Source organism: Eubalaena glacialis, chromosome 5 (assembly GCF_028564815.1).
Source record: "Eubalaena glacialis isolate mEubGla1 chromosome 5, mEubGla1.1.hap2.+ XY, whole genome shotgun sequence".
In the NCBI taxonomy this organism is placed as follows: domain Eukaryota; kingdom Metazoa; phylum Chordata; class Mammalia; order Artiodactyla; family Balaenidae; genus Eubalaena; species Eubalaena glacialis.
The window spans coordinates 106,839,579-106,852,852 of NC_083720.1; the positions used below are offsets into that span (position 1 = coordinate 106,839,579).

At 39.5% G+C, this 13,274-nt stretch overlaps 1 protein-coding gene across 9 annotated transcripts in view; it reads right to left on the reverse strand.

Annotated features, from left to right (window-relative positions):
* Positions 1–13,274, reverse strand: part of WDFY3 (WD repeat and FYVE domain containing 3) — a 273,492-nt gene that overhangs the window by 19,045 nt on the left and 241,173 nt on the right. For 7 of the 9 annotated variants that reach the window (XM_061192466.1, XM_061192464.1, XM_061192461.1 and 4 more), the window contains 6 exons: positions 12,275–12,381; positions 10,594–10,747; positions 5,474–5,565; positions 5,039–5,251; positions 2,488–2,635; positions 296–450 (listed from right to left, as the gene is read on the reverse strand). In XM_061192466.1, coding sequence (XP_061048449.1) covers positions 296–450; positions 2,488–2,635; positions 5,039–5,251; positions 5,474–5,565; positions 10,594–10,747; positions 12,275–12,381 — 869 coding nt within the window. Of the gene's footprint in view, positions 1–295; positions 451–566; positions 940–2,487; positions 2,636–5,038; positions 5,252–5,473; positions 5,566–10,593; positions 10,748–12,274; positions 12,382–13,274 lie in introns of those variants that run through there. The other 2 variants (XM_061192467.1, XM_061192468.1) reach the window with 2 other exon arrangements.

Consider the following 13,274-nt stretch of genomic DNA (forward strand, 5'->3'; position numbering starts at 1 on the left):
GTTGGCAGAAATATTAAGTACCTGGTTGGTTAGGACCTCCTGGAGGAATTCTTCGAGTGGGGGGAAACTGCTAGCCCCTAGTACACAACCTTCCAAGAGAGGCTTTTCTGCAGGAAACATGACTTGTCCACTAGCTCCTTTATCCTGATCTGATGCAGTGAAGCTCTCCTTTCCTCTGGGCTGTGGAGGAACAGCTGAGAAGCCCTTGGCCTGAGCTCTCCCCATCCCCATGAAGCAGGATATCCAGACCACGGAAGAGCAAGATTAAATGAGCGAGCCAAGAAACAATGCAAACCTTGTCTGACTCATAGGTTCCCAGCCTGCAGCTGAGGTCTGCGTAGCCCCATGCAAAAGTTTTGTTCCAGGTTGGTGGGATGAGAACCTTATTCCGTTCTACTGCAAGAATGCCTTTGTCTGTACAGACGATTTGTCCCACAGGCTCTTTGAGTTCTATAAAAAACAATCAACACATTAGAACAAGGACAGGGAAAACTAACTTCATTATCCCATAGGGGATGGTAAAGGGATCTCAAATATTCATACAAATTAAGCATCTTGACACCTACATTAAGAAAAAATGACCTTAGAAGTAAGTAGGGCTTGGCTTTTGAGTCTTCCGCAGACCTGCTGGGCGGACATCGACCCTGACTGGTGTCTCCAGCCTGCCTGTTTCTGGACACTTGCTTGGGTTTGGTTCCCAGCCATCAGGCCCGCCTTCTTGATCTCCAGGACTGCCAGAGTGATGTGGGATGCTCCCCAGAATGCTGTACAGACCGTCAACCAACCTAGGCCTCCAGGACCTCTCAGCCTGAGGCTTCTTGAAGGAAGGCCGTGACGTTCCCCGAGAAGCCCGGCTCTGCCCGAGGACTCTGCCGACCGACCACACCAGTGCTCCACAACCATCTCTGGGCAGTGGCTGGAGCTGGCACGGGGCAGAGTCTGTGGAATGAGACAAATGGCAGAGAGCTGGTAGCCAATCCAATTAACCAGACTTTGATGCTCCAATTTTTGGAGTTAAGTGACAACTTCAAGACTCTGTAAACCAGTTTTTCATTCTAAGCGAAATGGAGCAGAACCCTGTGGTCCTTCCCCCTCACCCCCAGGTCCTCCGCCTGCCTTCGTCTGTGGAAAAACTTTAGCCAAAGAGTAAGTTTAATTAGAGAAGTAAGAAAATGCAGAAACAAAGGAAAACAGTCAAAGGAAACCAAATATTAATAGTCTAGTCATTAAGCATAGTCAAGGACCTTTAGTTCCTCCTCAAGGGCTCTAGATAATGTTCTGAGCCGTGTCCTGTGAGCTGTCTTGTAGATACTGAAACCCACACCAGGTGGAAGAAGTTAACTACACGATGACCAGACTGTAGCCATGACATAAGCTGCCAAAATTCTGAGAACTGGCCCCAAGGAAACGGGAACAAACCAACCCTGGAACTGAACTGATTAACTGTACTTAATCAAGATGATGCTGGTCAGACCACTGCACGAGCAATTTCAAGATGACTGTCAGGGCTGACTGTGCTGTTTCTGCACGTAGCCCCCTCCCTCCATCTACAAAAGCTCTTGCCCACTGGTTGTCAGTGCCGGGGTTGGGGGGTTGCCTTTGGACGGGAGTCCCCCCCCGGGTCCCCACAGTTGCTGGCATCCAAAATAAAGCAAACTTCCCTTTCCCCCAACCTTGCCTCTTTATTGGCTTTTGAGAGGCAAGCAGCTGGACCCCACTTTCGGTTACACAAGGGAAAAAAATCTACTTGGAAAAGTAATTTAAGATAACTTAAGATAACATTAGGGCTTCCCTGGTGGCGCAGTGGTTGAGAATCTGCCTGCTAATGCAGGGGACATGGGTTCGAGCCCTGGTCTGGGAAGATCCCACATGCCGCGGAGCAACTAGGCCCGTGAGCCACAACTACTGAGCCTGCGCGTCTGGAGCCTGTGCTCCGCAACAAGAGAGGCCGCGATAGTGAGAGGCCCGCGCACCGCGATGAAGAGTGGCCCCCCGCTTGCCGCAACTAGAGAAAGCCCTCGCACAGAAACGAAGACCCAACACAGCCAAAAAAATAAATAAATAATAATTAAAGGTGCTAATAATTTAAAAAAAAAAAAAAAATAACATTAGATAAAAGATAGAGGTTTTTAGTTGGCATATTAAAAACGCAGTCTTCTTACTGCTCTAAATTGGTGGAACGTGTAAATGAAGATGACAAAAGTTTTTCTACATGTAGAATATAAAGTTGAACTATAAGGTTTGGTATACTGGAGTTTTCACTATCCTAGCAGAGAGGAGAAACTTGTTGGGTTCTTTTTGATGCAAAATCCAATAGGCCAAAAGAAGAAAATAGAAAAGGAAAAGGAGAATCTAACAAGTATTTGGTGATTTAGCACTTACTACAAATTATGCTATTGTTGAGAAGCAAATTTATTATTGCTAAACTAGGATTATTAAATAATCCCACAGAATCATGAATCAAAAGCTTATTTCCCGTCATTTTACCTTTTACAGGTGTTAGAGAAGGCCTCAGGTTGTCTAGATGATGAAAAAAGATCTTGTCACTGGTAGATCCTGGTAGGACCAAGATCCCTGCGTTGTCTCCGTTGAGTCGACTCCTGACTCGCTTCGGTGGATGAGGCTTTTTAAATAACTGGTATGAGAGAAGATGACACATTTTATATCGAAGCTAACATTTATTAAGCCCTTTTATATGCCAGGTATTTTGCTGTTATTTCACTTAAGCTTCGCAACAACGATTAGGTATCACATTATCACATTTGACACTTGAGGAAAGAAATTTAAAAAGGCTCAGAAGGTTGCCAGAGACCTCATGCCGCAGTCAGTGGGGACATGACTCCTACACAAAAGCTTGGGTTACCAGCATGCTCTATGCTACACTGAGCTCATGAGAATTTTTCAAAAGGAAATTAATCTCCTCAAATGACAGTAGGTTGACAACTATTTTCCAGCGATGTTTAAAAATTAACCAATTTCTTAGAGCACGATACCATTCTGTGCCACTGAGGGCAGGCAGCCATTCTCTCTAACTGGGTTACTTCTGGCTCCAACATGGGCTTTCTGTATGTGACATCATTTCTGTATCGTTTAGGTGCTACTAATTTGCTGACAGTGTGAGTATTGTTGTCTTCTTTTTACTTTGCAATGTTGTAAAGGAAAAAAAGAAAAGAAGATCTTTGGCATTTCTGTTCAGTATTTCTAAAGAATTGAAAAGTCTTAATATACATTTAAGATGACTGTTCTTAAAATACTACAGATCATCAAAATAGGCAGACTCTTTTTTGATGGACAACTGATATTTGAAGAAGATACCTGGAAAACCTTAGATGAAATGAGATTTAAGATGACTACAACACCATCACACTCTGTGAATTTGACGTTCTGGATTTCCAGGAGAAAAAATAGAAAAAATGCTTTGTATAGAGAAAGATATACATTTTAGGCTCCCAAAACTTTAAACATATAATTCCCATTTTATCTACATACAGGGCTTAGGATCAGGGTTCTGTTATTTCTCATAAATGTTAATAATGAGATAAGACTCTGAAGTTCTATAAAAAGACCCACATACTTTAAAGCATGTTCATGAAGGAACATTTACTGAAGAACTTTACAAGGACCTGAGGACAGAGCAGGCCAGGCTAGCGTATATAAGGATATATCAATATGGTGATCACAAAGCTTAGCTGTTTCTAGGATGGTTACACTTGGAAGTACTCTCTATTAGTTCCTGGAATGTCCTAGAAATATGTTAGTATCAAACTCTATCTCCCAGATTATTTGCCTCTTAAACTCAAAAGTGGAACAAAAATCCTGCAACAGTGCATGTGTCTAGATTTTTTTGTTCAGAGTATTTGTTTCCCAGAAGGTATGAAACACGGTTCCCGCACTTGTAACCCTCAAAAAATGGCTAAGGTTCTTCTGCTATGATTAGAGTTTATCAACAAGCATTTCACTTTAAAAGTAAACATGGTTCCTGCATTGGGGAATCAGATTACACTGTGAGTGGTGCAGTTACAGGGTGTCCCGCTGTCTATCACGGCTTTTCCCACGAACAAAGACTTGCCATTGTTCTGTGTTCCCAACTGTCAACCCCGGAAACCTCAAAGTTGGTTAACCTAAAAAAAGGGATTCCAGGAGAGATATCTGAAGCAGGAACAAAGAAGGATAGCCAGGGCCAAAATGCAGAGGCCAGGGCACTAGGGAAAAGGTGGTGGTCTGAAGGGGCGGCAAAGCCAGCCTTCTCCACTGTGCTGCAGTCTCTTCTGGTGCACCCTGCCCTCCTGGTGTGCCTGAGACAATGAGGATGAAGGAAGGGACGAACTCCCTTAACAGAGGTTCGCTCATTGCCGAAGGTGAGAGATCTACAGCATCTGGGTGCTGAGAGGGTCTGGGTCTTCCTCGCCAGGTTCCAGATAGTGGTTGGAGGAGCTGGTGCAGGGCCGGGCCTAGGCGTAATCATGGTGTGCACTCTCACACCACAGCACTTGTCAAACCTACACCGATAATCGAATCCAAACCACCGCTATCTGTCTGTTCCCTGAACCACTATTGGAGCTTCCTGCTCCTCATTTGGCTCCCCTACAGTATGTGCATGGGTAAGATTGTGACCAGAGGGATCTTTAAAGTCTAAATACGACCTTATATGACAATGTTTAAAGTCAGCATTGGTTTTTTTACTGGCCGTGGGATGAAACCCCATCTCTGTGTATCCTGTGGCCTCCAAGGCCACATCTGCTTCCCTGACCATGCTCTTCCCGTCTTCCTGCCAGGAATTGTGTGGGTACAGGAAAGCACTAGCCTGCGAGGAAAAATGCTCTTTGACCAGCAAAATTTCTGTTTATCTGGACTGTAAAAGGGAGGAGAAAGTAATAATCTAGGGACCTACTGAAACTATTGGGTGATATTTATGGTCCTTAATTAAAAACTCAGTCTAAACTTAATTATTATATGGTCATCTACCATCTATAGAAATATTACAGAGCTTAAAAAAATGTAACAGAAAATATCAATGATAAGGAAAAAACATCCATACCTGTTTAGGGATCTGACCAAAGTTATTAATGAACCCTATGGTGGCTGTCTCCTTTAGTGGGTCATTTATGTTGTAGATATCCACTTGACCCTCGTAAAAAAGATGATGGAAGACATTTACAGCTTCTACTGCAGCAGGACCTTGCTGTTTATAGCCGAAGATTAAGTCAATCCACTCATGCAGATGGGCACTCACATAGTCACATTCCAAAGCCTGTAATTTCAAAACACAGGTTCAGTCACTGGCTGGCTTTTATTACTTCCTTAGAAAGTAAAAGAATTCGCCAGTGGGTATAGGAACCAGAATAGCTAAAATTCATACAAACAACATTAGTGACTTAAACACGCGGGGGATACATTGCTCAAGGTCCTCTCTTTGTACTGTGGTCAGTGACCCAGTGAGATCTCAGTTCAACTGCACAGGTACCGCCATTACCTCACGGTGCACTCGGATGAATTCTCGTGGGTCCCCTTTTGCCCAGGGTGGAAGGATAACATCTCCAAGCTTGGTGCCATTTTGTTTACAACCTGTGTAATTGGATACATTAAAAAGAAAATAAAAGAATGAGAAAAATAGTAAAGTAACAGAGAAATAGTGGGTTAGTTTCATTACCAGGACTATAAAATTTTACCACAGAAAGGACCCTCAGAGATATCTACTCTGGTACTTCCCCAAGAGGACTCCTCAGAGCACTCCCTCGGAGAAATTTGCTGAGTGTTAGCAAAACTGAGGGGCTCCCGCTGTCAAATGACTTCAGGAAATGCTGAGTTATGCAAGCTTAAACATGTTTCTTTCCTCCAAGATTCCTTGGAGGCACTGCTCTTCTCTAGGAAGGATATTAGATACAACATTTCTGAAACTTAATTGAGGACAGGAATGAAACATTTTATGGGTCTACTGTTTTGAGTTTGGAAAAACTGCTCAAACCAATTTAACCCCTTTAAAACCACTCATTTGTAAGATCCTTAGCAATTTCTCAAAAACTGTTCATTTAGGCTTTTCCAGAATGCTTTAAGCTTGGTAAGTCAATAGCAGTTACCTAGTACTGAATTTGTCTGGTCTGCCATTCACATGGAAGAGGTTATTGAAAGGGTATCTAACTCCTCAGCCATTTTCAGTCTGAATGCTCTCTTGGCTTAAGAGAAAATAAAAGTACCACAGTCTCCTAGAAATATTTGCAATACATGTGTTTGCTCATATTTCTGATTCTTAAATTCCTGAGAGAGCTCTGTAGAACCCACATGTATTTTGCTGTAAGGATTCTCATTAAAAAAATAAAATCTGAAACAATATAACTTTTGGCTGTTATATCATTTAACAGAAAAAAAATTTTGGAAAGACTATGTGGCTACCTGGCAGAGGGAGTTTTAATAATTTATAACAAAGTAATTTATTCCATGTAAACTGTTATTTTAAGTCATAGTCAGATAATCTCTAAAATATTAAAGAAACCCTTTGCTATGAAATCTATTGACAACAAAACACATTAAATGGGACTGCCATCTGAGGAAATAGGTTTTTTTCTTCTTTTCGAAATAACATCAAAAAGCTAACTTTAGCTTACAGAGTTTTCCTAGGCACAAATCAGACGGTCACTGTAAAAAATGACTATAAATAATGTTGACTCATTAGCTTAATGGCAGTTGGTTAGATAAAAAGCTGAATTATAAATTTTCATAGGGAAGTATAATTGTTCACATTTTAGAACACAAAAGGCAGTTTCCAAGTAAGGGCAGTAAAAATATTTCCTTTAGAAATAATCTTGTTTTCATCATTGCAATCTGATGGCTTCTTTACAATGTGATATAAAAATGTTAGAGATACAAAAATCAGTTTATTGTTTAAAGGAATGTCTTGACTTAGTTGGAAAAATTACCATATAACTTAAGAAAAAAATAAAACAATTATTACAGCCCCTCCCCCCTCTCTCAGGCCCTTACCCCACCTTCCTTGAAATGCCCTCTAGGCCTAATAAGAATAAGAAGCAAGTAATAATTTTTTTGATAAGAAGAAGCAAACAATAATCCCCAGGCTACTTGAGATATAATCTACTTTTCAAAATTTTGCTCATAATCCCTAAATACTGTGTGATATAATTTTATTTTATCAGCACTATCTATAATTTTAAAATGTCATTTAAAGGGAACAGTCTGTAGAAAAGTCTTGGTCTGATTCTGATACTCTGCAGTTCCCCTCCATGTATATCCAAGGGTACAAAGATAAGACCAGACAAAAAAACCTAATTGCTCCAGAGCCAGGGGAAAAAACCTAAGTGCTCTTTCTATCATTTACCATCTTTTCTGGGTGGAGAGACCAACAGTGTTTTGTCTGATTTTCTTTATGTTGAGGTAAAATTCACATAACATAAAATCAACCATTTTAAAGTGAACAATTCAGTGGCATTTCGTACGTTCACAATATTGTGCAACTACCACTTCTATCTAGTCCTAAAACATTTTCATCATCTCAGAAAGAAATCTTAAACGAATCAAACAGTTGTTCCCCATTCCTCCCCACCCCTACTCCCATCCCCTGGTAACCACCAATCTGTGTTCTGTCTCTCTAGATTTACCTATTCTGGACATTCCATGTAAGTGGAAATCATACATTATGTGACCTTTTGTGTCTGGCTTCTTTTACTTGGTGCAATGTTTTTGAGGTTCATCCATGTTGTAGCATTTATCATTATTTCATACCATTTTATGGCTGAATAATATTCCATTATATGTATATTCCACAATTTGTTTATCCATTGATAGGTATGTGGGCTTTTTCTACCATCTGGCTATTGTGAATAATGCTGCAATGAATGTGCATGTACAGGTCTTTGTTTAAGTCCCTGTTTTCAGTTCTTTTGGACAGTTCTTGGAGTGGAATTGCTTGGTCATATGGCAATTCAACATTTCCTACCAAACTGCTTCCCACAGTGCTGAACCATTTTACATTCTGACCAGAAACATACAAAGGTTCTACTTTCTCCATATCCTCACTAGCCCTAGTCATCTTCTGTTTGTGTGCTTTTTTTTTTTCATCACAGCCACCCTAGCGAATGTGAAGTGGTACCTCACTGTGGTTTTGACTTGCATTTCCTTAATGACTAATGATCTTTTCATATGCTTATTGGCCATTTGTATAACCTCTTTGGAGAAATGTCTATTCAGGACTTTTGCCCCTTTAACTGGGTTGCTTATCCTATTGCTGTTAAGTTGTAAGAGTTCTTTATATTCTGAATACTAGACCCTTATAAGATACATTATTTGCAAATATTTTCTCGCATTCCGTAGGTTTTCTTCATAATGCCCTTGGATGCAGAAGCTTTAAATTTTGATAAAGTTCAATTTATCTTTTTTTGTTGCTTTTGCTTATGCTGTTGATCCAAATCCAAGATCATGAAGATTTACTTCTATGTTTTCTTTTAAGAGTTTTATAGCTTTAGCTCTTACATGCAAATAGTGTTTTTTAAAGTGTGTGATTTCAAGGAGGGAAGATGATTTGTTACGAAGGTGAGCATGACAAACATACATGACCTTTCTTTTATTTACTTATTTAAAAATAGATGATTTGGTTGGGTTTGTAAGGAGTCTGGCTAGAACATTTCTGCGACATAGATTATTATAACGGACTGAGTGTTTCTGGAATATTGGGGGTATCTCTTTCTTTCTGCACCTCTCCGTATCTGTCTCTTTGAAAGTGGTGTCCCTAGGGAAGAGAGTAGCATTCTCCAAAGGTGAATTATAAGTGAACATAATAAAACACTAACATGCACTCATATTCAAATGCTGTGCATACGTCTGTTGTTTTTCCCTGTTCACCATCTACTCTATTTCTTTGAGGAACTGCCACTCCCTCCGACTCTAAGTGCTAGAAAACTTGATGTCTTTAGCTGCTCAAGGGTGAGCTCCAGGCCCAATCAGAGGTAATGAGACTCAATTTCAGGCCTTTTGCTGGGGCTATTGAGAGTCTTACTGCCTTTCCTATTGCACCTAGAGCTACAATTTCACAAGGTTCAAGCTGCTGATGAACAATTAAATAAATAAAAATTATATTACAAAGAAAAAACACTCAAATATATTGGATATGAATATTCCCTGAATTTTCCATTAATGAATTTTATGAGGTAGTATAGTAATGGTTTATATGTTGAACTCTTAAATACAGTATGATACAGGGCATGAAAAAAGTATGAAAACAGAACAATATCTGGCACTAATATTCTAAAGTGAAACAATGTAATTTTGATATGTCGTAAAAATAAATATTTAGAAACATAGATCAGCAAACTGTGTTCCAAGAAACTGTAGCCAAAGTCAAATCTACTTCCTGAAACTGCTGGACAATATAAAGAGAGCAGAGTACCGAGGAAATTTCTCTCCTTTTTATAAGTGTTGATTTGGTTCTGTTTTTCTAGAAAATAGTACCCTAACAGGATGAAGAAAGGGATTTACCTAAAGTTATTCTGAAATTCTAACTTTAAATTTTATTAGCATGTAAGCTGAGAATGCCTCAGGCAATACAAAAGATTTAAACAATACATGAAAAATTTGTATATGCCACTCTTGGCTGTGAGTTTCAATCATATTAATTTTCAAACAAAATTTCACCTCACCTTTGTTTTCACTGAAATAAATGATGATATTCTGACCATTAGATGTAATCTGTTAATTCTTAAATTTTCCCAAAACTATAGGTTTGAAACAGCTTATTTGGGGGCATAAATCTATTTTCCTTTGTTATATTTACTCTCATACACCCAGTTGTAATTAGCAGCAGCTAAACTCACAAGGAAATAGAAATCAAGCAGGAACCTGCAAGGCCTTCCCAAGAACAATACCCCCCTGACCCCCAACATGTCCCCTGCCTCTTGTTTGCAGAAAAGCTTTAGCCTCCTAGGTCTACTCCAAGTTCCAAAGCGTAAATTTAATCAGAGAAGTAAGAAAATGCAGAAACAAAGGAAAATACTCAAGCAAGACAAAATAATATTAGTTTAGCCATAAAGCAAAGTCAAGGACCTTTAGTTCCTCCTCAAGGGCTATAGACAATAACCTGAGCCATGTCCTTGAGCTGTTTTGCAGATACTAAAACCCCCACCAGGTGGACGAAGTTAACTACATGCTGACCACCAGCACACAGACCCCAGACCAGTTGGAACCAGAAGGTTGATGACTGATAGTCCCAAAACATCACCCTGTTACCCTCACCGTCAACCACTCGTAGACTTGTGCACAAGCTGAATGCATATCGTGTGACCCTCTCCCTCACACTCTTTAAAAACCTTCCTCTGAAAGCCATCACTGGGGAGTTCAGGCCTTTTCAGCATGAGCTGCCCATTCTCCTTGCTTGGACCTGCAATAAGTGCTGTCCTTTCCCTTCACCATGACTGACCCAGTGTCAGTAGATTGGCTTTGCTGCATGTTGGGTGAGTGGATCCAAGTTTGGTCTGGAAACAAAATCTTTTCTTGTCAGTGTGTACTACAGACAATCGTCAGAAAACTGACTTATTTCTGTTGGTCTTTTCCTGGCTAACGATCCTAAGATAGTGCCATAGTGCTACATACCCAGATCAAAGTTGTTGGAATTGAACAGGAATTCTGGTAAGTAAAAAAATTCTGGGATAAGTTCCTTTACATCTGCCATGTTGTGCTTTGATGCTGAATACCAGGCCTCGCGTACACTGTGAAACATCCGGTCAGCCAGGTCAAAGTGGCCTCCCTGTGGGCAGAACGAGAAGGCGCCTTTCTGTTAGAGAACCACTCCCACCTCACAGCTTCCAAGCTCAAGGGCTCGAAACTCAAGTAAATATGTTTGGTGACAATTCAATTTCCCATCATCCTACGTTAAATACACAAAATTTTAAATAATCACAGAAAGAAAATCAATCTAATTCTTTTCGGGGTACTCCTTACCAAGGGTGCTCTTGCTTTGTATCAAAGTGAAATCCAAGTACAAAGACTTTAAAAAGTCATTTAAAAAAAAGATCAGTTTTTAGAGAGGGCAAGACTATAAGGAAATAGAGGAGTTCCTCCATTGTTTGATAATGCTCTCCTAAAAGAAAAGATTCTAATGTAGCCATCTACAGTTGGAAATATTCAGTTTATATATGTATTTGACTACTTTTATAAATTAACATGACATTCAGGTTCTCACACCAATGAGAATTAAGTGGAGAACTCGGAAGATGATCAAAAAGTTATAGATTGATAAAACAAATTTAAATAGAAAAGGGATTTCTTTTGCTTACACAGCCTCACAGATAACACCACTCCCTTCCTCAATCAAACTCCCTATGCTGTGTTTGAGTGTGTTTTTCTTTACAATGAAGTTCACTGTGTGAAAATGCTGAAGTCCATACAATGGCCACCAAGGCCTACCACCATCTGGCCCCTGCTACCTCTCTGACCTCATCCCCTATTGCTTTCCCCTGCAGTCACTCTGCTCCAGACATACTGGCTTCCTTGCTGTTCCTCAAACAACTCAGGGATATGCCTGACTCAGGGCCCCTCACAGGCCATTCTCTCTGCGTGGAACATACTTTCTCCAGATATCTGCACCAGTAACTCCCTCACCTCCTTCAAGTTTCTGTTCAGATATCACCTTTTCAAGGAGACCTACTCTGACCATCATGTCCTCCTCCACCTCCCATTCCCGTACTTCCCATTCCGTTTCCCTGATCTACATTTTTCTGATAGCACTTATCACATTCTAAAACATTTTACAATATACTTATTGATTATGTTTGTCTGTCTCCCTCAACTAAAATATATAAATTCCATAAGGCAGGACTTTTGTCTTTATTCACTGATATCTCTAAGCACCTAGACCAGTGCTTGGAATACAGTAAGTATTCAATAAATATTTGCTGAATAAATGAAAGAGAATGTGGAGAAAGGCAATTATAATACGGAAGACAGCAAATGAGCTAGACAGTATTACTCTTTTTTAAATGTTTGTTGAATTCAACCAGTTAAGGCTGAATTCCATACACCTGGCTGGAAAGCATATGCTACTTGCTTATTTGACTAAAGGACCCTGGCACTTGTTTAGTGTAAACAAATTCTAGTTTATTTATCAATTTTGGTCCAGTGAAATACCACTTTCACTATGTTTTGACTACTTTTGTGACTAAAAACTTCACAGGGCTTCTTGTCAGGCAAGATAACAACATTAAAGAAAAAAGCAACAATCTTGAGTAAAAGGCTTGAATAAAATGCAAAAATTCTACACTTAAAAGAGTTTTACCTGTAGCCTTAGGAATATCTGTGTGAAGGGCTCCATCCTTACTAGGTACGAAGCCACAATCATTGCAGATGAATAGTGGGTCCCATAGTGGTAGGCTGGAGTTTCTCCTTGACAAGAAAATTAAAGCATAATTGAAAATGAAAGAGTAATATGAAAAATAAAATTGGCATTCATCAATAGACTTGAAAATGCTAACGTATGTGATAACTGTGACACTAAGTGCAGTTAGCACTGGCATTTGCAGCATGAAAACTTTATGATGACACTGCAACCTCTCACTTATATATTTGGCAGTTATCCAGTTTAGTATAATTCTGTGCCTTTCCCCCAAACTGAGCACATCTAGCAATTCATGTTTTGAAGCTAACTGTAACAGGTAATCCTTAATAGCAAACCATCTTTGACTAAAGCAAGATATTGACATACAGCAACTTTTTATTAGGTTCTGGCTTTGCAATAGTATAAATTTCTCTAGATTGTTGTCTTCGAATATTATGCAATTTTTACTACATATTCTCCTTGCAGGAAAAAGAAAGGATTCCACACAGGGAATATAGTTAGTCTTAGTTTTTTTCTCTTTTGTTTGTTTTGCCTGTTTGAAGGGGATACATGATAAACATTAAACATAAAAGAACATAAGTAGGTAAACTGTAGTATTTTAGAAGGTAGTCAACTATAATTTTTTAATGCAAAAGGGTTCTAAAAAGTGCCTCAATAAAATTAAAAGAACCTATAATGGAAAACAATCTGAAAAAACTGAATGACTGAATCACTTTGCTGTACACCTGAAACACTGTAAATCAACTATACTTCAATAAAAAAAATTAAAAGAGTCAATAAAGGAAAGTTTAGTTTCTGGCCTAAACACGATTAGAGATAATGGCATATTATGATGGAAATTTCTACCCTAGACAAAGCAGACATACTTTGCTTTCTGCCAGTACCTGACAAGCTACCTAAAAAATGCCTTCTAAGCATGGCCATCAGTTGGTATGCAAAA